Below are 25,517 nucleotides of genomic sequence, written 5' to 3'. Positions count from 1 at the left end.
CACACTTCTCCTATATATATATATGTCTTGCCCTCCTTTCAGACTTGGGGCAGTGGTTAAATGCCATTACATAAGTTGGTCTTTTCGTAAATTAGATTAGTTAGTTGATTTGTAATGGTTGTAAATTTCATATATTTTCTTAAAAGTTGTTTAAAATTTTATTTTTACTCAATGACAGGCTTTTTATTGTGATAACAAAAGAAAATAGGAACATATGTAGGAGTTTGTCTTATATTTTTTTAAACAGTCATTTTTAGTGTCTCTATTGCTGTAATTTCTGTTTTAGATATATGACAAGACAGTGACTTATTCAAATGTCCTCTATATTCCCCCTGACGATGCAAGTGGGATTATAATAAGCAGCAGCCTGAAGTTCAACTTCTCATGTACATATAACTTGACAATGCAGACCAGCCGGCTCACGGCGCTACATCCTCTTTCTAGGTAAGTACCCATGGAAAGTGCTGAATGCAGAAAGGAATGATTTCCACCAATCCACCAATACATCCATTAATATTGTCGATCTCTTGCTTTTTGTTAAATATGTTTACTCTGATTTTTTTTTGCCCTTACTTTCTCTTTCTGCTTTGTTCTGTTTTGTGTCTTTCCATTATGTTTATATGAAGTATTTTCTACAGGCACTGTGCAATATGTGGAATGGCAAGGTAGGGTTATCCCAGGATTCTACGGGCAGTAGTTTTTCATGATTGGTATCCGATATTGCTTCTACTCAATATAAAAACATGAAATACAAAGGAAAATTACTGTGGTTGGTCAGTCTTAAAAGAGACAATAATAATGCATGATCAGCATGACTCAAAGTGAATAATAGAAAATACTTTACAACCTTTTTATTCAACAGTTGCCTATGAGAATGCTTTGGGTTGTGGAGGTAGGCGCAATGGAGAGGAATCTATAGGTAGGAAGATTGGTACCGTAGGGAAGTTACTTTTATTCTTATGGATACTTCTACCACATATTGCTCCCATTCTTAATAGATACTGAGCAGCATCCTAGGAGGTAGGTCTCGAAAACTAGTAAGGCCAGGAAATCCTGATTCATTGAACAAGCAAAATGGCAATCTGTTCACACTATGCGGTCCAAGCTGTAATGCTTTGTAAATGTGTATGTGAAGGGAAAATCTGAAACATATATCTGCTATGGGCACTCATGTGGGCAGTGCTAGGGTAGAAGTATTTGCTCTATTGGAATGATCCTGAATTCCTTCTGGTGGATCATTTTTATAGCAATGCAGAGGACAATCCATCATAATGGACTCCTCTTTTTGAAAGCCTTGCTATTCTTGCCCACATAACCATCAAAGATCTGATCTTCAAATCAAATCAAACAGTATTTGTAAAGTGCTGCTAAGCACCCCATGTGAGGGGGTATCCAGATGTTGATGTTTCACAGGTCTTTGTAGATGAGCTAGGTTTTAAGTCCTTTTTTGAAGTCAGATAGTGAAGGTGTAGTTCGGAGGTGTAAGGGGAAGTCGTTCCAGTACTCGGTGGCAAGATAGGAGAAGGAATGGCCACTGCTGTGGCTTTTTATGGATGCTGGGTATGTGGACAAAAGCTGGGGAGGCAGAGGGCAGTTGTCTGGAGGGTTGGCGGAAGGTCAGGATGTGGTTGAAATACGCAGGTTCTTGGTTTTGGAGGGCTTTGACGGCATGGGTTAACATTTTGAACATAAATATCTTCTGGACAGGGAGCCAGTAGAGGATATTGAGGTGGGGGTGATGCCGGTCTATTTGGTAAGGTTGAGGACGAGTTTGGCTGCTGTGTTCTGTATGGTTGTGGGACATTTGAGGAGCTGTGTTGAGGGTCTAGTGTTGATATATTTCTGTAGTTGAGCCGGCTGCCTTGCATGATTGTTTTCCTGGTGTTGATGGGGATCCAGCTGAAGATCTTATGAAGGGTGTGGAAGCAGGAGGAGGATACTGAGTTGACCTGGTCCTGCATTGAGAGTTTGCCATTCAGGATGATCCAGAGGTTGCCAGCTAAGTTGGTCCAGGTGGGTGTGGATCCGAGTTTGGTGGGCCACCAGGTGTCACCTCACAGTCAGTTGTTCCTCCCGAAGATACGTACCTCCATCTTGTCCAAGTTCAGCTTTAGTCAGTTGGCCTTCATCCAGTCTGCGACGTATTTCATCGCATTACTGAACTTGGTTCTGGTGGTTGCTGGGTTTTCCGTGAGCAAGAGAATGAGTTGGGTGACGTCCACATAAGAGATGTTGTTGAGCTTTTGGGTGTGTACGACATCGGCCAATAGGGTCATGTCAGTTTTGAACAGGGTTGGGCTGAGGGAGGTGCTTTGGAGGACACCACAGAGGATTATCTTGGGCTCAGAGGTGTAGGGCATTAGGTGGATTCTCTGAGTATGTCCGGTGAGAAAGAAGGTAATCTATTTGAGGGGATCTACCTGGGCGCTGATGTGCTGGAGTCTTCTGATGAGGGTGTGATGGGAGACAGTGTTGAATGCTGCTGATAGGTTGCGGAGGATCAGGGCAGCTGTTTCTCCTCAGTCGAGGAAGGTTCTGCTGTCATCGGTGGAAGTGATGAGGGTGGTCTTGGTGCATTGGTTTGGGCGAAAACTGGATTGGGAGGTTGTTTCCTTACAGGAATCAGGTGAGCTGGCGGTTGATAGCTTTCATGAAAACCTTGGTGGGATAATGGAGCAGCGAGATGGGGCAGTACTTATTTAGGTTTATGTTGTCGGTGGAAGCAGTCCGTGGGAGCTGTGGAGTGAGTGGAGGTCATGATGGCTGAGGTGTTCTGTTGCGCAAGTGACTTCCATGCAGTGAATAGGTGAAGGTCGGAGGTGCCGGTTGGTGTAAGGGAATGGTCAATGTCTGTGAGTTGTGTGGTTGAAGTTGCAGTGAATGTGGGTTATTTTATTGTGAAGGTGGACTGGTAGGGTGCTGCAGAGAGCTTTGGATGGGAGGATCATGTTCTCGGTGCCTGAATGGCATGAGAATTCTCTAATGATCCTGAAGAGTTCCTTGGTGAGGTTGGCACTTGCTTCGATTCTGATTGATAGGGAGTCTTGCTTGGTTTCTTTGAGGTGATGGTGGTATTTGCTGAGGGATGTTCTAAAGTTGTCAAGGACAGTGGGGTTCCTGGTGGATCAACATCGTATTTCTAATTCTTGCATTCCTGTTTGGCCCATCAAGTTCAAGGGTGAACCAGCTGGCATGTTTGCTTGTTATGCTGGTATTGACTGGTTTTGTGGGTATGACTGTGTCTGCACAGTTGAAGATCCAGTTGGAGAAGTTCAGGACACCCACCTCCAGGTTGCTGATGGTGAGAGGCCTGGTTGTGTTGAAGGCAGTAGCATACTGTATTTCTGTAGCTTTGTTCCATCTGTTGTGGTGGGGTAGTCAGGGGGTTGGTGGAGGAGCCCAGGGCACCCGCGATGGTGAAGTGGACTTTGCTGTAGTCAGTGCACTTTAGCTCGGAGACGTGGCTGAAATTGACTCTGTAGCGGGCTGTGAAGATGGGGTCCAGTGAGTATCTTGAAATGTGTGTTGGGTTAGTGACCAGCTGTATGTGACTGATATTTCACATGCTCTACTGGAGGTTGGTGAAAGTAGTGGGCTGTCAAGGTGGAATTGAGGTCTCCAAGAAGGATGTGGTGCTTGGATTTGGTTGCTGGAGGGGAGATGAACTCAGAGCTGGTTTTGCAGAAGCCAGGGTGGGGGCCCGAGGGTGTGTAGATGGTTTCTGTGATGGTTACCTATAGGTGAGTTCAGATATAGAAGTTAAGATGTTCCTTGATTGGTGTGAAGTCATCTTTGGTGGTCATGCATCGGAGGGTTTTCTTGTGGATGATGGCAATGCCTCATCCGTGCTTGTTGGTGGGGTCTCTGTATATCATCTTCTAGCCCTGGGGCTTCATCTTGTCCATTTTAGAAACTGACCACCCTACAAAGATCAGCTGGTGTAAACTCTCGTCCTCTTTTGACGGATGAGATGGATAAAAAATGTGGCTTGTTTGATGGACGGCCCAATATTAAGTAGCCACTTTAGTGCTGAGAAGCAGCTTGTCCAAGGGACAACAAGTAACAGGTGTACTGATGCACAATGCCACACTGGGTTTATGTGACAGCCACACAGTTTTCAGAGTCAAAAACTGAAACTGTCTGCTGTGTAAGAGTTCATATAGAGTCTCCATCAGAAATGTCATAGCCAAAATAGTGTCCCTTTGGGGCAGAGTGCATGGTGAAAGTTTAAACGTTAAACATAGTCTCTTACATAATCCTCCAACAATTTGCATTTCAAAAGAGAAGGATGGTGGGGTGCATGGCCCATGTAAAAAAACAAAAACCTCAGAAATGTGGACCTTCGAAGAGTCCACCCTTTTATATGCACACCAAGCAACACTAGTCCATTGTCTTGCATTAGCTAACTTTATGGAGGGGCGACAAACAAAATGAATAAAACAACCATCTCCAGTATCAATTGAAATGAGCTCAGCAGTCCCTTATCAATCTCCATGGATGGAGGTGGAGGTGCTGCATTTTGGTGACTCGCCCCTCTGTCTGATAGAACAGGCTCACTCTGAAATGCAGCTAGAGCTGGGGATGCAAGAAGAGTTTCAGAAGGTCTGAATACCACATCTTCTTTTGTCAGCCCAAAGTAATCAGAATACCTTGAAACCTGCCCTAAAGCAGCTTCCTCAATATTGAAGGACTCAATGGTTTGAGGAGAAATACATAATGAAGTGGAAAACACATTCCTCAAGATTGCAATGGTAATTAGAGGGCATAGAACTGTGGAGAAATAAGATGTCCTGAACCACCTCCTGATGTATATGTCACTCATGGTTGGCAAGATGACAAAGACTTAGGATGTCACCTTTTATGTTCAGGGAGTCTGCCATATAGTTAGAAAGCAGCCTGTTGCACCCACCTTAACTCAGGCCCAGAGACGCAAAGCCTCCATGCAGGTAAGATAGGAATCCACGCCTCCATGTTTATTTAAATATTTATTTGTGCTTTTATGGTCTCGAGGGAGAACTGAACCAAGCGATGTGAAGGCAGGGCTGACTTTAATCTCCAGGTGCGCACCCCACCCTAATATGAAGGCATTCATCACTGCTATGGCAACTGCTAGTGGTGGGCTGGTTCTCCCCCATCAAACACTAGACATGATCTGACACAGTATCTGGAGAGACCATTTTGGTGTTCGTCAGAGGGACTCATGTTGGAACAACTGCAGACAGAAGCACCACTGGAAAGCTCTGATGTGCCAGCATGCTTGGGTCACCAGTAGGAAGCTAGCAGGTCTAGCAGACGAACAACAACATGGGATGGAACACACGGTCCTTCAAAAACATTGCAATCATATCCAAAATGCCTCTTATCTTACAGGAACATAAAATACAATATAGCTTTTAAGACGATTACTGTCCCTATGAACGGCAGTGTTAAGAACACTGTAGGTGCGACTTGGGAAGGTTGATGGAACAGCCTAAGTCGAACAGCAGAGATACATTGCCCTCAGATGGTCTGCATCAACTGCAGCATGCCCACCATGAGCAACCAATCACCCAGGTTACTGGAAAACTGAGTGCAGATGTGCCATCACCATTTACTTGGTGAAAACCATGGGGCCGATATCAGTCCAAATAGAAGCATCATGGGTGGATCCTTCAATGAGGTTCAGGTATCTGTTGTACAGCTGCCAGAGCTGTAGGTGGATGTATGCATCCTGAAATTTGAGGGACACCATTCAGTCTTCCACTTTCAGAGCAAAAACCATTGAAACTGGGATAGCATCATTTTCCTTCACAGGTAACATTTTAAAACCCTGAAGTCCAGCATCAGACCTAGACCAATGTCCTTCTTTGGAACCAGAAAGTACAGAGAACAGCACTCACTCCCAATGTTCTTCTCCGGGCACTACTGCATCACTCCTTTCTGTAAGAAACTTGCCCCTCCTGCAGGTGAATTCAAGTGCTGTCCAATGAATGGAAGACCTCGTTTAGGGGAATCTTTGGAGGAATTTATTGGAAAGAAAGCACATATCCCCTTTTTAGTGCTGCTGTAAAGCATTAATTAAAACTGTGTGTCTTCTCTCTCTCCAGGCAAGGATGGGGTTCTGTATCTACACACAATGCACCCCCTGTAGATAAGGGTTACTCTGTCTGGGTTGCCTGGCTCCTAACATTCCTTACCTGAATGAACATAAATGGTTGTAGAGGGTGGTAAAAGACACTCATCCTTGTCTTCGAATAGGGTATACTACATATTATTCCTCTGAGGCTTAGTAGGTTTACCCATGTGTGCCTCTTCAAGATGTGAAGTTCATGACAATTTCTTTAGAAAAATTGTCAAAAATCGTATGCATTGAATAGTTCGTCCCACTTGCGGGATCCCAGAACATATATTCTGCATCATAAGATCTTAATTGAAAGCTATCAACATTAGAATAATTCCCTGCTACTTGCATAAACCCAGAACCCTTAATGTTAAATATCTGTCTATAGAATTATACACCCAGAATTCTTGTATCCATATCTATAAGATGACCAGCATCCTTTAGAAGCCTATCTTAGGCCAGATTTTTTTTGAAAATAAACAGTTGGGAGTCCAATAAAGGCTGTTTCAAAACCACATTGCAGCACCCACTGAAAGGGAACTGTAGCCTTATAGGTTAACATTGGGAAGACATGGAAATAGACTTCTGCCCCTTTAAAGCTCCAGGAATGTCCAGTCCCCATGATGCATTGCACTGGCAGTTAGGTCTCAGGGTTAGTTCTCGTATGCAGTACATATAGTGAAAGAAGATGCTGTAGAAGTAGTAGTTGCTGTTTCAAATGCACATGATGACCCAGCTGGGTAAGTGGGTGGGTCACTAATACTTCAATGAAGATTCCAATGGCAAAGAACCAGGACTAAAAGTAAGTAATAATTTCTCCTGCAGTTTATGATATTCATTTTTAGTCATTAATCATAATAGAGCATCAAGCTAAAAGTTCATTAAATACTACAGCTCCTACAGAAGTAATGTACTCAGGTATTGAGTCTTTTTGAAAATGAAATGTGGATAACTTAGCAGATTTCTTATAATGGCTAGATCAACATTTGTATCAGCGTGTTTGTCCGAATCTAGGCAATTATGAGTTTTGCATATATATGTGTGAGTCCCACAATTGCTTAGCCAATATGATGCTGTTACAGTAACCTTGTCTGAGTTTTGTGCTTTTTCAATACCTCATTCGCAGGAGGGACTTACAGTATTATTCTTGACCAACTGATCAAAAATGCATTATCCACTGATCTAGCAGTAGATTTCTGGACTTATATTATTAGCATTTTGTGTTTTGAGCCATTGTGAAAAGATTTAAAGCTGGAGTTCCCCACACTTTGAAGAAAAGTTTCACAACTTCATCATCCAGAATGTGGATTTCCCTCATTGAAGCAACTGAGGAAGTCTGCCTGGACATCTAGACATTTGCCATAGATTATCAGGGATCTATACTACCATCATTGTAAGATCTCTGGCTGTAGTCCACAGCTAATTCTTTTGCCCTTTTAGCAAAAATGAACTCAACGCAGTGCCTCCCTATTTTATTGTGAATGCTGCTGGTGTTGTCTACCTGAATTAGTATGGTTTTCATTGCCAAAGACAGAAAGGAAGCCTTGAGAGACAGACAGATTGTCCTCATCTCTAGATAGTTGATGTGGTAAGACATCTCCTTGGCTTCCCAATGGTCTTGCACTGCCAGATGTCCCAGCTCACTTGTGCACCCTATGAGACATGCATTTGTGTCAATTGATTGTGACAGGGTTTCCTTCTGGAAGGGAATGCCTAGGAGCAGATTAGGTCATGTGCCCACCATTAGAGAGAATGCCTAGCTGGGAGTCTGTTGATGTTTGACTTCCCACTTGTCCCTGTTTTTGTGTCCATTGATCTTTTAGGTATGCACTGCTGCAGGAGTCTCATGCGAAGCCTTGTATGCAGGACAATGGACATAGGGGATGTTGGGGATCTAAAAGTGGCCAAGCAGTCAGATCTGCTGACTTTAGCACTGGAGAACCAAATTGGAATCTCATCCTTGACTCAATGTCCTGTGATTCTGGGCAAATCACTTCATCTCCCTGTGTAAAAATATAAAAGGTGGGGGAAATAGCCTGGTACTCATGCAATCATTCTTGTGGGTCAGGTGACACTATATAAAGCTCACAAAAAATACCATAACACTGAGAGGAGAGCTGCAAAGCTATCAGTTTGGGAGATGGCACTTGTCTTAGATAGATTGTTGTATTGCATTTTAGGACCCTAGTGTAATTTTCCCAATTCATGCCCTTATAAAGGTATAAATCACCATAACCTTATAAAGGCATTGACATCATAACCATATTTAGACATAGCCCATGCATTCCAAATACGGCATGGCTACTTCCACTAGTTCCGAAAATCCACAACAATTTCTTGGGAAACTATTCTTCAGCAGTTAGGGACTTCCCCTTGCTTGAATATTGATTTGTCCAAGAACTCATGGAGTTTTCAATGAACTGAGTCTCTTTGATGACGTTATTATGTCCACCTTTACGTCAAACTCGGGACCTTCCATGTATAAATATGCCCACACTTGTCCAAGCAAACACACGGTGGTTTGGAGTAGTTCGACTATCTACTTGCCCGACACATCCTGCTACAGCAAGTGCCGAGGAAGCCGCCCCTCCAGCAGACACACTGACAGAGACGCTGTCTTTTCACTTGCTGAGAAATCAAGCTCCAGTGTTTCCAAACTCCCCTTGCGAGGTGTTGGGAAATCGACTCCCGAGACTGACCTCCTTCATTCTAAATTAAGGTACGAAGCTGATTAGACCCTAAGAGAAATCTTGGATAGATTCTTGTCAAAAGAATACCAAACTTATGCTACACCACACTTACTTCTTCCCTCGTGCTAGACTTAGGTTAGGTACATCGGGGTATCCGTATTTTAGAAGCACCAGTTGAGTACTTTTAGTCTTTATTTATTTATGTATGTATTTTATGGCTTAGAAACCATGCCATGCTTTTACAGTATTATTTGATAATATTCTTCTTGATGTACGCAATATACTTTACAGCTAGTATTACGATTGTAGCAGTTCATTTCTTCTGCATGAGAAGGAAGACTGTTCAATAAATACTTTTATTGAAAACGCCTGCCTCTTTATTTCTCTGCACCTCTGGTGAAATGAAGCATGCACAAATGACTGAGTAAAATATCTATCTATTGTTTCCACGACTCTGAAGATCCGTTTTATCTTGGGGAAACAAAGTTGTCATGTTTATGCGGTTGTCAGAAACTAATCCCTTCTTGTGAAAGTTTCTAGTGACCTCTGAGCTAGCTGGCACTCACAATTAAGTTTAACATATTCAATACCGACCTGGTAGACATAAGTCCTACGTCAAATATATAGGATATATTATTCCAATGCGCAGAGCCTATTGGGAATACAGGAACTACACTACAAGATGATCATCTTGCCTCTGAAGAACTCACTTTTCCTTCAACCACAGCCCCTAAATAAGAAAAGCTCTGCTCAGGAGTTGAAACTGAATTTTGATGATAGATTTGGAAATGTAATTTGTTTAGTAACATAGATGTACCCTTCAAGTCCTGCTTCTTCATCGACTGGCTTTGATCCTTTATTAGCCATATTCATCAAGGTAGGAAAAGACAAATCTCCCATAACGTCCATGGTGAGCAGCTACAACAACCATACATTTGGGGAACACACATGGGGTTAACTTGATGCCGAATGTTAATACTGTGCACTGGGAATTAGCGCTTCTGACCGCAATCCTTAGGTACCCCCGTTATGGGTATGTGGAAGTAAGCATCCTGCAGATCTATCAGACAAATCCAGTCCATTGTCTTTTAATGACGATCAATCTGATGGAAATTATCTGATGAACTTGATGGTAAAAACCATGTCTAGGAACAGACTGTACTCCAAATTCAGACATTTCTTTCAAATTGGGATGTACCTGGACTATACTCCATGTCCTTGTTGGTGTGATGGTACCAGCTTGATTGAATGGCTTTTCAATAGTACAAACATTTAAAGATGGGAATTTGGTGCTTCAATATTAGTTTTAATTTGTGATGGTTTGATTTACAACGTAGAGAGTATCTATGACTCCATTCCTATTTGTCTATATAAATCCTATTCTTCCAGGTGTTGGGATGCCCCTATTTTTTGCTGACAGGTATTGCTAGTTTTTTAACTGTGCGAACTCGGGCAAGGCTGTACCAGCGCATATGCTCTGACCCATAACATGTACTTGATTTGGCTAACTCCTAATTAAACTACTTATCTGTCCAATAAAGCCACATGCTATTGTCACAAGACATAATCGAATGGAAAGCAAATCTAAATGTCTCCTATGGGCATCATGTCATCCACTATGCAAACTATGAAATAATGGCTTCAGGCCTACCTGTGTAGCCTGACTCCTGCAGCCTTTAAACCTGCAGGCGAACCTGCCTACATTTCCCTTCTGGCAAGTAGGACTCTACTTTTATATATTAAATGAGTCTCCCCTACGTAGGTCCATTAGACCACAAAGTAGGCTGCTTAGTAGTTAAAAGTGGTACATGCAAGAATTTAATGTTGGAATGTACCTACAATGCCTCACCCCCAAAAGCTATATTTCCTGTGAAGGGCTGTAGCTGGCTTACAGGAAAGCTCAGAATTATAACTGAATATAAAGTTCCCCATCTAGGTCTGCTCCTAAGTGCAGCATTTGCAGAGTTGTTTGAGTTGGTACTAAAGTTGATTATTTTACATTCACATTTAGACTCAGCTTGTAAAGAACATCTACAGTCAGCTGTAAATACGGAAGAAGATTGGCACATGAAGAGACCTTGAATTGTCAGTCATCCAGTTACGGAAAAAGTGAACACTCCTTTTCTGTGAAGCAAAGCTGGTATTACTGCCACAACCTTTAGAGCTGACTTCAGTCCAAAAGGAATGACTCTGTATTGGTAGTGATTTTCAGAATAATCTGTAAATGCCACATGTTTACATAAAAAGAAGTATCTTTCAAATCTAGATTGCACATTCAATTGCCCCACACTAAGGATGTGGGTAGATTTCCTGAACTCTTGTCTGTCTCAGCCATTTTTTTGCACTTTTCTAATCCAAAATGGGTTGAAAGTCTTGTTTGAGAACTACCCTCTTAATATTAAGGTGTCTGGAGCACATTCTTTTTTCTTCCAATGATGTTTCAGCACTGAACCTATTGCTTCTTCAAGAGTTTTGTGGGCTCCAAAATGATCTGGTCCAGCATTGCAGGATTTGAGCCCCTTAATGAAATCTCACGCAGCAATCTTAAAAACCTGATTTGACACCCATTTTTGACAATATGCAATGCCCTATTGTCTTTTATAACTTGCTGCCATGCAACAATATGGTTATATTTACTACCTCCCACCAAGGTGCTCTTCCATGGTGGCAGATTAATTGAGCCATTGCTTGATTGGAGCCAGACCTGAATCAGTGGACAGCTGTTGACCACTAACTATTGTAGGCAAAGTCTTTGCTTTTTAGAAAGCATGCTGTTGTTGTTACTTTTACCCATTCTGTCGTCGTGTCTAGAAAGTTGAATGGAACTCATGCATTGCTTACCCTTTCTGAAGGAACAACATTATATTCATGGAAAATACTTCTGTGTCTGCAAAGACTCAGACTTCAAAGTCTCAGCCTCTGACTTCATTCTCTGGATATCTTCAGGAACTGGAGAGCCAAAAAGTAAAGAACCACTAAATGAAAACTCCAGCATCTCATCTTTTGCAGAATTAAGATTTTACTCTATGGCATGAACATCGCCTTAGACACATTCAATGGCAACTATCTACGATAGCTAGATTTGCAGGGTTCCTTGCAACACCGATTATATGTTTTGATGTCAAAATTCCTTCTTTGACTTCCCTGTTCTCTCTTAGGTATGTTGCATAATTTGACCCACAGAGTCCTAAAGGGTATAGTCATATTTGCTTAGCATTGTCAACAAACAGGCAGCTTTCTCAGTGCTTCCTGATGTTTGTCAAGACTTACTAAATACTTCCCCGCTGGTGCTCCTCCTTTCAAAAGGATGGAGAGATGTCGAGCCCTCTGAGTTAAATTACATTTTATATTTGTTGCAACTATTACCAAGAAGTCATCTGGTACCAATTCCTTCAGAAGCCTGGCATATGCAGTTCTGAATTTCTTTTTTATATGCCTCTTTACTGCCTGGACAGAAAATGGGCTTGAGTAATCTATGGATTAAATTGAACAATTGGAAGAGCATGTGGCTTTGCTAAGAAGGTCTCAAAATTAATGAAAGAAGTGAAGTTCTGAAGAATAAAGTTGAAAGGCAACATAGTCAACCACTAGAGAGATTCTTGTGGGAAGAAAATTTGGAGATCCACCAACCACAAAAAGAGGGTGATTCAGACCTTGAATACTGAGGGAAGATTAATAAATGATTAAAATAAAATGTGTTCATTTAAGGTTTTCAAAGAGACAAGTCTTAATTCTTTTTCTGAAGGCTGATTCCAGTTCTGTGTCCCACGATGCTTTGGCAAAGCATTACAGAGCCTATGGACCCATGCGGAGAAGGATCTTCCACCTAATCCAATGTTATGGACCCAGGAAATATATAATAAGTGATGCTTAGCAGAACTAAGTATACTAAGAAGAGTATAGACTATCACTCTTTTCTGAAGAGATATATAGGACCTTTTTTAAGGAGCTTTAAAGTTAATCACGAAGGCTTTAAATGTAACCTGTTGTGTAATGGGGAGCCAGAGCAATGCCCCCATGACTTTCTAAATGGAGTGCCATTTAAGAATGTTCAACATAAGCTTAGCAGCTGCATTTTGCACGGTTGGAGTCTGTTAAGCACTTTATCTGAATCCACTTAATCCAGCACATTATCTTACTCCAATCTGGCTTTAATTAGTGCATTGGTTAAATATTTACATGTGTCCAGAGGCAATAACTTGATTGGCTCCTCGAGGGTTTTCAGTAAAGAAAAGAAAGTTCCTGGTAAGGTCCATATCTTAGGCTTAAGAGATACATTTGTATCCATTTTTATGCTAGGATTTTTCACCACCTCTGCCAAGATGGTGGATTTCCCAGGATCTCCGGCCATGGACAATTTACGTCCAAAGGAGAAAAAAATAAAAATCCAGAATCTCTGACTTATCCTAATTCATTATGAGGCAGTTTTTATGCATCCAATTGGCTACTTATGAGAGGCAGTCCTAGAAATTAGACACTGAAAAATCATAAGGTTGATCAAACACAAGCATTAACAGTGTATCATCAGCATAAGACACAATGTTAAAACCACAAGGCTCCTTAACATGTGCCAAGGGTGCCTGGTGAATGTTAAATAATGTGGGGCTTAGCACTGAGCCCTTATGGAACTCCACATCTCATTTCCCTATTCATAGATTTGATAAAGCTAAAAACATTTTTGGGACTCTATTCAGCTGGGATAATCATAGCCATCTCCAGGCTCCTTTTAGTCTCGTAGGAAGAATTTTGTGGGACAACATATCGGATGCTCATGATAAGTCAAGCAAAACTATCACAGTTTTTTTTCTCTGATCAAAATTAATTCTAATAAAATCAGTGACTTTAAGCAGCATCACTTCTGTGCCAAATCCAGCATGAAAACCAGATTGGGAAGGGTGAAGAATTCCTTGATCTTCAACAAATCTAGTCAGCTGACTATTTACCAGTTTTTTTCCATGTTGTTCTGAGCACTGGTAATATGGATTATTCAGGTCCCAAGGATCTGCATTTGTTTTTTTGAGTAGATGCAGTAGGAAGGCCTTTATTCCAAGCAGCAAGCACAACATCCTCTGCCAGTGACATACCATGTTGCCCTCTTCTTGTACTACATGAGATATATTCTGGTCTTTCTTTCCCTTCTTAACCACATTGATTATGTGAAAGTTCAGAAGGTGAACTCTTATTGGGCTTGTGTTGATACTTTTCCCTACTCTTGACATTAGCCTGGTGAGGTGGAGCAACATGCTGTAGAGTCTCATCAGAAGGCTGTTGAAAAGGCTAGACTCTCTCTGGAGATGTTGCCACTGCAGGGTTATCTGGTTGAGCTTCATTCCTCCAACAAGACGGTTACCACCACACTGGCTCGGCCAGAGAACGCAACAACAGAATAAATATCTTCATTTAATTCTGGATGAGAATAATTACAGTTCTAGAAGAGGGGGAGATTCTGATGTCCAAATATCCAATGTCAAAATATCCCTTAAAGTCAGAAGGTGTCTTAACGTTGAGCCAAGAAAACCTTGAGCCTTTAGATGTTGATATTTGTGTGCACGTTCATGCTGAACTTATGATCATTATCGTCAACCTTCTGCTTAGCATTCAGTGCCTTGACTTTGACCACTTACACATCGATCAGAATCAAGAGTGTCAGTGGTAATGAATTGCTGCCACTGCTCTGATCCTTGACTCTGATCTTTGGCCGAACATGTGTCTGTCTGTTTATGTCAGTATATAGACATCACATCATGGTTTTAACTGAGAATATTCCATGTATACATGTTTGTTTGTCCACCTGAGCGTCACCATTATGCTATATATTGATAGCTCACCACCTGAATAACTTGCTGGACAATCACTGTAGTTGGTTAATACCACTAGCACACGGTCAACCAATGGGGGACCTCCTCTTTCTAAATATACCCTCCTTCAAGGGTTGTATGTGCTATTATATTTATCCCTTTGTTTTGTCTCTTTTGTCGTTCCAGATTCTTCTTCTTTAACTAATGGCACTGCATCTAACTGAAAGGATACTATACTACACTAGCACTCACTGCACTTTTACATTGGTCTTGAAGAATCACAAGGGATCTCCTCCTGAGACCACGCACTGTGTGAAACATATTGACCTTCAACATGCCCATTATGGAATGAAACTTGACTAGCTACCGAGGGCCATTGCCACCCTCAAGCAGCACAACCTCCTGGGCTTTTTACTGATAACAGTGGGGCTATTCCCTATTACATTTACTAGTCACCCCTCTAGCCATCTTTTAACTTCACACTAGGACACCACTGCCACTCAGACCCGCATACACCCTTAAGGCTTTATCACTTAAAAGATCTCTGATAAAGTGACACTTCAGGTGACCCTTAAGGCATTTCAGTGCCGGCTCGACAAGGAGCATTGCCCAGTGTTAAAGCATGACATCCTTTGGGGTGTGTGAGGGCACAAAGACAAGGACACACTTTCCCTAGACACTATAATTTGAGAACGACTCCAGCTTCCCACTCTCCACTCTACCTCTATCTTAGGGGAACTGTGACTACCATGAGCTACTCTTCAAAAGTTGCCTCCTTGAGGTGGAGGTGGACAAAAGAGTTAGCATTCTAGGCTCAATGTCCCCTTTTTAGCCATGAGCCAAAAGCATTCCCAGCCTCTCTGCCTCCCATTTATTTATTTATTTATTTATTTAATTTATATAGCGCATTATAACCCAGGGGTTTCTAAGCGTTTCTAAGCGTTTTGTCAGGATCGAAAACATCAAGTAGCGCGGAGGACAACTGTTCACAAAATTTACAGACCACCCCATGCTTTTAATTTTTTTCGGAAGGACAGCAAGTTAGTCTCCTTCCGCAATTCCATTGGCAGCTTATCCCATAGGACATATTTATTCAAATTCCACAATCCATGATGGAGTGAAAGTCAGAAGTCAGAAAGACACACTCCTAGAAAATGTGTTTAAGTACAGGGAATGCTCTAATACATTGAAGGAAAATTAATCCAAGCATTTGGTGTTAGTAGCCAAAAATACCCGAAGTAACGGAGGGTCATTGCAGCTTTTCCAGAGGCACCACTTTCCATGGAAAGAGCAGAGGGTACAAACCTGAGTTTTGATTCACCCTTTTTACCCCGTCCCCCACCGACCAAAAACAAAAAAGGACTCTGTGTGCATTCTGCGGGTGGAGGGTAAAGTAACTACAAAAACAAATGTATTACCTGCCAAAGCGATTTTGTGAGGGAATCGTGAAGAATATAGGTTAGACCCCAATTCATGAGAAATTGCATAGTATGGGAAATTGCATAGTATGGAGGGATTAATATTGAAATGTATGGATCTGATAGTTGATCGTCTGGCCGCTTTTGAAGATAGTATTTCGTGCTTCAATGCATGTGTACATTCTCCTTGCCTCCAAATGTGACCAGTTCACTTCTGTTCTGTATATTAGACCTGTAATCACAATTAGTAACCTCAGTCCTGCAAACCCGGGTTTTGTTCCAACTGCTATTCCTGCGAGGCCCCTGGGTATCTCAATGTGTAATAAGCATTCCTCATCAACCATTGGAAAGCCTTTCACACTCCATCTACCACCGGAAGCTACCCCATATGTTGTTGTTCTTGAAGGTGTCCCCTTGCTAAGACCCCAGAAATCAGAGATCGAAGAGCAATTAGCGAACAAAGTAGCTCATTGGCTTAAGGGTTGTATCAGTGTTGGTAACCAGATTAGTATGGTTTGGAAAGTACCATGGATTGTCTGATAGCAATGATTGCGTTGTAGTTCGCATTAGGAATTCTGGTGCGGTACCGCATATTTTGAATACGTTGTTTTCAACTTTGCTATGTCCTAGTAGGATTGAGGCAGCACCTTTGGGTTACTTTTATAGGCCTGCAGCTGACCTTCTCATTTCTTCTTCTGCCTGCTATAATTTCTCTAGTCAGGGTTCTTCTCAACTAATCTGCTCAGTCCTGGTTACTGATAGATATACAGTATTGACTCAGGACATTGCTGTTTTTTGACTTACTGGTAACTTACCATTTGGGTCTTCAAACTCACTTAATCACATGGAGTATTTCAATCTATCTACTCACAGGTTGGTGGCTTCTAGGGATTCTCTTAACTGCTTCAAGTATGAGCGTATGAACCACTGCCCCACCTATTACCAAACTATTGCCACTCCTCTAAAACGCGTTCTTGTAGAACTAGAACTCCAGTAGGGACTCAAAGATTGCGTGGTCATTTTACTAAGTTTATGCCAGATTTAGATCTTTCAATTAACCACAGTAAAACCCTTATTATGACCTACGGTGCTAGTAGATCGAGAAATAAGGCTTTTTTCTTGAAAAACACTTTGTTAGAATCCCCAGATGCCTGGTGAGCTGAGGTATGTACCTTTGGCCAAACAGGGACCCATGAGCCCCAACGTTAGGGGAAGACAGTTCGACTCTAGAGATAGCCCCCCCCTTCACACCCATGGTAGCTTGGCACGAGCAGCCAGGCTTATCTTCAAGGCCAATGTGTAAAGTTTTTGCAATTACGCTCACAGCAACCCAATGATCACACCACAAATAGACTCCACACGTGTTTCATAGAATAACACGTATATGTTTATAAAAAGACATACGATGCAACCACACAATGTTAAACCAAAATATGCGTCAGAGTAATGCTCCCCCTGGCCTATTAATATTGAGCTAAACTAAACAATCCTTTGTAATCCTAATATCGTAATATGCAGTTTGTTATGCAACAATCAGGTACTTCACAACATAATGATAATACAGATCGTAATATGGCTATCTGGCAATTTGTACTGTCACTGTAATGCAGTGCGAAATGCAACAACGTTGTAAACTGTTATGCCCCCGTAATGCAATGCGTACGGTCCCCTTCAGATACACTGTTAGGAAACAGTAATGCAACGTGTAATACAGTTATCAGGCAGTTCGTTATGCAAAACTAATGCAATGCAGAACACATATATCAGGCAGTACGGTATGCAACACTAATGCAATGTGTCATACGACTATACAGCAGTGCGTGATGCAGGACTAAGACAAGGCGTAACACATCTATCAGGCAGTTCGTTCTGCAAACCTAGTGCAATGCGTAACACACCTATCAGGCAGTTCATTTCGCAATACGAATGCAATGGACAATACGACAAACAGGCAGTTTGTTGTGCAGAAATAAGGCAATGCATCATACAATCATCAGGTACTTCATTATGCAGAAATAATGCAATACATAATTTACTCCAGCACCGTTCAAGGGGCCTCCAGCGGTCTCTCCACCACTCGTGCTGGCTTGCAGTTAGTCTCCAACCACAGTTGCCCCCCCACACGGGTAAAATATAACACAGTAAATGCAGCTTTGCACTCCGGCCCCTGTGCTGCCACTCCCTTGGCACACAGGCCTCAATCCGAGCCGAAGCAGAGGCTTGCGCTGCAGGACGGAGAAAGAGGCAGAGAGCGTCTCCCTTCGAGCCTGTGCCCCGCCCCAGTAGTCAACAGGGGCTTCACTAGTAATACAATATACCAATTATGGGCAACCAATTACCATTACACTGTACACAGGGAGCACTTGCACTTTGACACTGTTTAGCAGTGGCAAAGTGTCCAAAGCATCTAAGTTGGCAACACTATATCCATCACAGTACCATAAATAGAGGAGGTAGAGGCAAAAGGTCAGGGGTAATAACATCAAGAAATGCCAGGCCTAACAATACTAATAATAAATTGGTACCTACTTTTCTCTAGTTGGGAGTTTTATTTGATGATGCATGTAATTTGAAGGCACAGGGATGGATATGGAGCTCTGAATTTGCAAGGAGTATTGAGACCTTTTTTGGCTGTGCCTCCAAGTTAGGGATAAAACCGCTAAATGAGTTGATGGCAGTGCACACAGCTAAAAGTCCACCCATTGCAACTTACAGTCCCAGACTCTAGGGAGAGCAAGGATGTCCTGACTTGCAGGTATTGGAAAATGGATTTTTGAGGCACTTATTTGCTTTGAATTACCTCTGTTTCCCACACTGAACAGGGGCTAGGCTATAATACCGATTACATTTGCCGACAACCTTTGCTTCTCTGGCTGTCCATATGGACAAAGCATGAAGCCTGTTTCAATAGGCTGGTCCTGTTAGATTGCCTTAAAATTAAAAAAAGCCCTTAATAGGACTTGATTGTCTAACATAAAGAACCTATGACACAGTTTTGACATGGCTGAGCAGTTTAGCGAGCCACACATGTCAAGGCTCACTTTTATTACTTTTTTTAAATATGCCAGAGGCAGCCTCGCAATTCCAGAAGTTGACTGTCAGGTATTATCTACAAATTCAACCTCCATCTGGAATAGAACCATATCATACTTGTGTCGCAAACCTATAGCACAGATACTTTTTTAATATACACTTTAAATTTCAGGTTATGCATTATCTGGTTGCGTCCCAACCCCAGGTTAATATTCTCATAAGCTTACACTATGTCAGGGTGGTGATTGTTTGCCACAGAGTACAAATCATGTAATTTTTTTTGCAAATTTTTTACACCATCAATAAAGCTGTTGCTGCTCCCTATTCGAAAGTATGCTGGTGTTAGACAGTGCTGATCAGCATCAATTTTCTTACAGTCACTTTCCTCTATATCAGCTCACATGGCTAGGCCAAATATATTCAAATATTGATTAGGTTGTGAGGATCGCTGTTCTAATCAGTAGGATTCTAAAATGTATTTCAAGTTATAGTACAGTCTTTAATTATCAACATTACATTATTGGTATGCTGAACATTGAACGTGTCTGCTCAAGCTATACAGTATTTGGAATTTTGCAATCTCTTATTTCTGCATTTTATATTTGTATTGTTTTGACATGTTTTCATGATGAGACCTTTTACTGTGTTGTGGAATTTTAATAATGTAGCATGTAATGATGAATATTTTTCCCATTTACATCTGTTGTACTATGCTTCTCTTTTATCTTGTTTTTTTCAGAGTTATGTGTTGATCCAAATAAAAATATTTTAATGATAGTATAATGCAGGGCTCTAGGGTTCTTAAAGGTATAGAGGTGTTTTATGCTTGTTGTACTATTTACACTCCAACACCACTTCATGTTTTTTATTTAAAGTTGACTTTCTTAGCCAAATAGACTGCTATTTTTTCATTTGATGTAATTTGTTTAAAATAAAATCAGCAAATCTTGCTGTTTCTTTTTTTGGAATTGGCTAGGAAATATGAAATATTACATATTTTACTGGATCTTGCACATGCTCAGAGATATCCTGACTTTTATGAATATCATAAGGTATCTCATGGTGAAGAACTACCTGTATGATGAGGTGGTAAGTCCTTTTCGCACCAAACAATCTCTTGCCACCAAGGACATATGAGAGAACTAGTCAAAACTGTCCTGTTATCCAGCCCTATGTGTCATGAATGCCTTTGAGCATGACACAGTTCTTTCATTCCTCAGATGTATGACTTGTTATTCCCTTCTGTTAAGATCAGCAGCCAAATCTCCCTAAACAAATCAGGGTCTGTAACACCCTCTGCATCAGGTACTTCATCTGGAGTCACGTAAGATGTTCTCAAGCCTCTTTCTTGAACACTAAACCAAATAACATTCTTAGTTTATTAATCAATAAATTTGCACCCCGTCTCTTCTATGTACCCTAAAACTTATTTTTTGTATATGCAGAAATGCTACTGGACCATCAGAGGATGGTTCTGGATCAATTACTGCTACGATGGCCACCTTCAAGTTCAATTCCTTTAATGATTCACTCACAGAAGATGACACCCTGACAGTGGGCACACCATTCTACATTGGTATTTCAACTACATTCCCTGATGGAGACACATTTACCCTCAAGGCAGAGAGGTGTGTTGCTTCCCCCAGCCTCAACCCGGGTGATCCCAGCATTGAACTAATATCCGGCGGGTAAGTGACCATTTCTCAATACTGACCCACATGTTTCCTCCTACTATAACATAGTCGCTCCCTATGCCCAGTGGAATGTGAGCATTTCAGTAGGTTCACAATGCAATTAATAGACGACCCTGAATATCACCAGCAAATGTTATTGATGAATAAAAAAGAGAAAAAAATGTTGAATGAAAATAGTAGAAATCAAATGACAGTAAAATGAAGGTGAATACATTTATGCAAATATTCATTAACAACCTATGCATTTTTTGGTTGGAATGGGAATAGACATGAGTACGTGAATATTGTATTATGTGCATGACGGCGACTCGCATGACACAGCGCCCTTTTCTTAAATGATAGTGGTGAATCCATTCTTCATGGGAAATAATGGAGCACGTTTTCAATCTTATTTAATTGCAATTCCTTAAGGAAACACCATGCATGACCTCACAGTTTAGACATAGAAAGATATAAAGTGTATGTAAGCCTGCCTAAATCTACTGAAAATGGTGGAGGGTGAAACCAGAAAGATGGTTTTCAACACACATATAGGAAATTGGAGGAACATTTTGGAGATGCATATCCTGGGAGACATATTTTCTTTGGACTTTGAAAGGAAAAATTAAAAGGTTACTACATATGTTGCAGAGTTAAGACAGGTATCTAATACTTGGTAATGTGTGAATGTATGTGACACACTAATGCATGATTAGTATGAAGCACAAACAAACCCAGAATTCAGGAGAACCTGTGAGTTGATAACCCTAACCTCAGGGATGTCACTAAAATACTATAGGGTATAACACACACTGCATCATATGTAATGGAGGTTCATCCTCACACTGAACATTCTGTTTATGGCAGAAAGGGTCAGGCAAAGCTGCCAACATCTTGAGATGTGTCATGAAACAAATCAAAAGCTGCCAGTCACAATGCCAAGTTAAAATATTTTAGATGTGTTAACAGTGGGCACTTAGGTAGTAGTCATGTATGTTGTGTTGATCCAGCGGCCTATAGAAAATATGCCATAAACAACGCTACCCAACACTATAACCTACAAAATAAAATTCTACACTAACTCATGGACCCATTTACTAACATGACATATTTGGGCCTACTGAATCAGGTGGTCAGATTAAACCTAAATATACTTTATTTACAATTCATATACATCTATATACATTCTGTAGTAAAAATATCATTTGAATAAATTCTAATTATTTAATTGACCACCATTTGGCGATGGTATCTAGCTAATAGCAACCTGCACTTCTGAATAATCAAGACCAGCTTGTTTGTCAAAAGTAAGATTTTATTAACTAATTTATGATATTTCAAAATATAGTTTTATAAATGCAATTTTATTAGCATTAAAGTAAGCATAATTGAAAAGATTCATGAGAAGAATATAGTTTTAAGCAAGAGAATCATAATTAGAGTAAAAATTAAAAGTTTAGCATTTCTAAAACCTAAGTCCCTAGTTAAGCTAAATAAATGAAAATTATAGTTAAGTTCTTTGAGGATTCTTACGTGCTCCACGCAAAGTCCAGCAGCACTTCACCCTCATCGGAAAGTCAGAAAGCAGCAGCCAGCCCATCCCTAAGGGCATGACTTTTTATACCTTTCTATGCTAGCTAATCTAAGCAAAGGAAAATTTTCTGAAAACGAAGACGTCCCATTGGCTAAGAGTGACAAGTGACATGTCACCCACATTTCAAAACTTCCATTAGGTCACATTTCTTTAGGACCATTGTCTTTTCCAAACGTGATCTGGAGCTTCCTTGATTTGCAACAATTGTAAATCAATGTTCTCGCTGCGTTCATTACACTTCCGCGGGTGCCAAGTTAGAGCTGACAAATTGTTCTTTTTCTACCGGTTTCTGACCTTGGCCACGTCCGACAAAATGATGACAACGCGTCAGATTTGCTCAGTGAATGTAGCTTTAGTGAACACTTTTCAAAATGGGCATCTCGTGATTCTTGTAGAAGTAAATTTCAGCTTTTAGCAAACTCGAGCAAACTAGGCCCAAAAGCAGGCAACTTAATTTTCTAGTATAAAACAAACACAAGAAAAGTATTAATGTAAGAAATAATGTTGATTCTATAACCACCCTTCGTTTTCTAAATGATTAACCCTCCCAATTAGTCTAATGTTACCTAGCAATTGCAAACAAATAAAGCAGCATTTTATATCTACCAGTCTTCATAAAATCCATGAAACCTTATGTGCACCTAGAATAGTAGAAATGACACCACATAGACAAGGAAGGCAAAAATAAGCACATGCCTCTTTTAGGTTTGCTGCAGTTAGTAATGACAAAAACGAAAACCACAAATTATTTTTATTATTTTGCACGAACAAAAGATGCAACACTTATGCACGTTTATGAGCACACATGTTAGTCCCCCCATGTGTAAAGTTTATTCTAGATTGAGTTAGCACAACACATCACAAATCATTAATTTTATTATTCATGTTATGGAAATGTGACTTTGCGAGTTTAAACAGAATTCTGTTTTCTATCCCGCTCCATCAACTCCCTCATCTGGTGATTAACAAATCACCACACCATCACCCAAAATTTGGTAATTTAAACTTCCGAGAAAATGATTCAAATTCATTTGAGTCAGTAAATCCTAAAACACTGTGTCTGCAAAATCCTCGGAATTAGCATAGCGTTCTCTGTGCAACTCCTGTAACTCAATCTCCCTTTCTTCTTCCTTTTTGAGTTTATAAATCCTTCTCTTTTCTTTCATTTGCTTCTTTCTTTTATGTAGCAAACAACCAATTTTTGTCAAAATAAAAATGAATATTATTATAATCAAAGGTGCCAAAATCTTGCCAAGAATTGAACTTCCAATGTCATGGAACCAATTTTTAATTGCTTGGAATCTTTTTGAAAGTTTTTCTGTAAAATCATCTTCTTCTAAGGGAATTATCTCTGAATGCATTTGTGTAATATTCTTAATGTACATTTCAATGTTCTTACTTTCATCAGGTATATATGTGCAACAATGTTGTACATGCAAAATGCCACAGACTCCTCCTTCTTTTGCTAGGAGTATGTCTAAAGCAAGGCGATCTTGAATCACCATGGATCTGATTGCAATTACTTCAACATTCACTAATTGGAATCCATCAGCTGTATCTGTTGATAATCTGTCAACAATTGTAGACAATTTTCTGATTCTCCCTGCATTTAGGGTTATACCAACAAAAGGTATTACTGCTTGAAAAATGTCTCCCAGGACTTCTGTGAAAGTTTCTCTTTTGACTCTATTTACATAATTATGAATTTTGAACAATCCTTCTGAACCTCTGTCAACATGAAACACTTTAGGAAAAACAATTCCCACATAACAAGTTCCATACCAATGGTCTGGAAGGTTGTAGTAGGCCTTGTCACCACAAACAAAATAAATCCCAGGAAAGATTGGATCTTTTCCACCTTTGAATCCCCAACCTCCCAAAATCTGGTAAGTATCTTCACAGTTACTTGCACCTACAAAGTAATTATCAAAAAGTGTATTATCTCTTCTAATGCAAAGCTTTCCACTAACTGGTTTGTCTATGTGAATTGCAACATTTTTAAGCATTTTGCCATTTAACTTCTCATCTTCTTTCTGCCAGAACCTGGACTTAGTCTGCTTGACTAATTCCTTTCTCTTATAAATTGCTCTTCTTTCTTCTACCAGGTTCAAAAACTTCTTTCCCTCAGCACTTAATTTGCAAGTTAGATTATTCTTGTAAGCATACTCATAAGTGAGTTCATTAGTAACAAGGAAAAATTCCCTCATCTGTTTGGCTTTCTTATGCTTATTTAAAGCACCCTCAATTTTTATATTCGCAAAAATCTCGTCAAAATCTGAATAATAATATTCTAAGCGTCCAGTTTGATAAAATAAGCTAGTTAATACACTGCATGTTACACCATATGTAAGAGGAAGCATATTGTATGTCACTCCCTCAGAAACAGAAGCAGGTAACTTTACGCACACATAACAATCCTTTGCGTCCATTACCATGACATATTCACTCAAAAGCTTTGTGAATGTATTACTGGAAAAATCACTAATAGATTTATCTTGATGAATGCTAGGTTGATGATTAATAACTTTTGCAGATGCACTATGTTTAATTTGACTAACTGAAGCTTTACTTGTCATGTTAACTTTGTGTAATTCTCTGTTCATCTCTAAAGGGATAATCACAGCTAAAACTAACCAGAGCAGAATTAAAATGAGCAGACACACCAGAGTCATCTTACAACATCTTTTGAATACGGAACACCTTGAAGTGCTCTCCTTAACATAAGGCATTTTTATCTCAAAAGAAAAACAAAATCTATTTTAAAAAAAACTAATTATTTATTTATACCCCCCTTTTAAAATATATATATATATTTTTTTTTTCAAACCCTAAACAAGATTTCTTCGACCTTATGTCACAAATAAGTTCTCTTCAACTAAACAGTTTTTCTTCGACCTTGTGTCAGCTAACAAGATTTCTTCGGCCTTTTGCCAAATTAACAATTATGTACTTCAATCATTGTCACTAATTTCCTCAATTTCGTCTTCTTCCTGACTACTATCATAAATGTCAATGACAGGTGGAATTACTAAATAAGTCCACTCAGGAGACTTGTATTTCTGGTTTGGTCTTATTATCCTTTTTCCTTTTCTCGACACTACTTCAATTTTCCTTCCAACTCCAACTTCTTTTCCAGGACTCTTTTGACTACTGATTTCTTCAACTTGCTCTTTTGGTTTCTTGATCAACCTAACTCTCAATCTTCCACCAG

At 40.3% G+C, this 25,517-nt stretch overlaps 1 protein-coding gene across 1 annotated transcript in view; it reads left to right on the top strand.

Moving 5' to 3' along the window:
* Positions 1 to 25,517, top strand: part of LOC144828315 (uromodulin-like) — a 252,905-nt gene that overhangs the window by 130,902 nt on the left and 96,486 nt on the right. Inside the window, exons 3-4 of the mRNA XM_078686403.1 lie at positions 287 to 444; positions 20,485 to 20,727. Of these exons, the coding sequence (XP_078542529.1) occupies positions 287 to 444; positions 20,485 to 20,727 (401 nt within the window). The remainder of the gene's footprint in view (positions 1 to 286; positions 445 to 20,484; positions 20,728 to 25,517) is intronic.

Source organism: Lissotriton helveticus, chromosome 4_1, assembly GCF_964261635.1.
Source record: "Lissotriton helveticus chromosome 4_1, aLisHel1.1, whole genome shotgun sequence".
In the NCBI taxonomy this organism is placed as follows: domain Eukaryota; kingdom Metazoa; phylum Chordata; class Amphibia; order Caudata; family Salamandridae; genus Lissotriton; species Lissotriton helveticus.
Note: the sequence above shows the minus strand (reverse complement) of the source record. Positions and strands in the feature narration are given on the sequence as shown.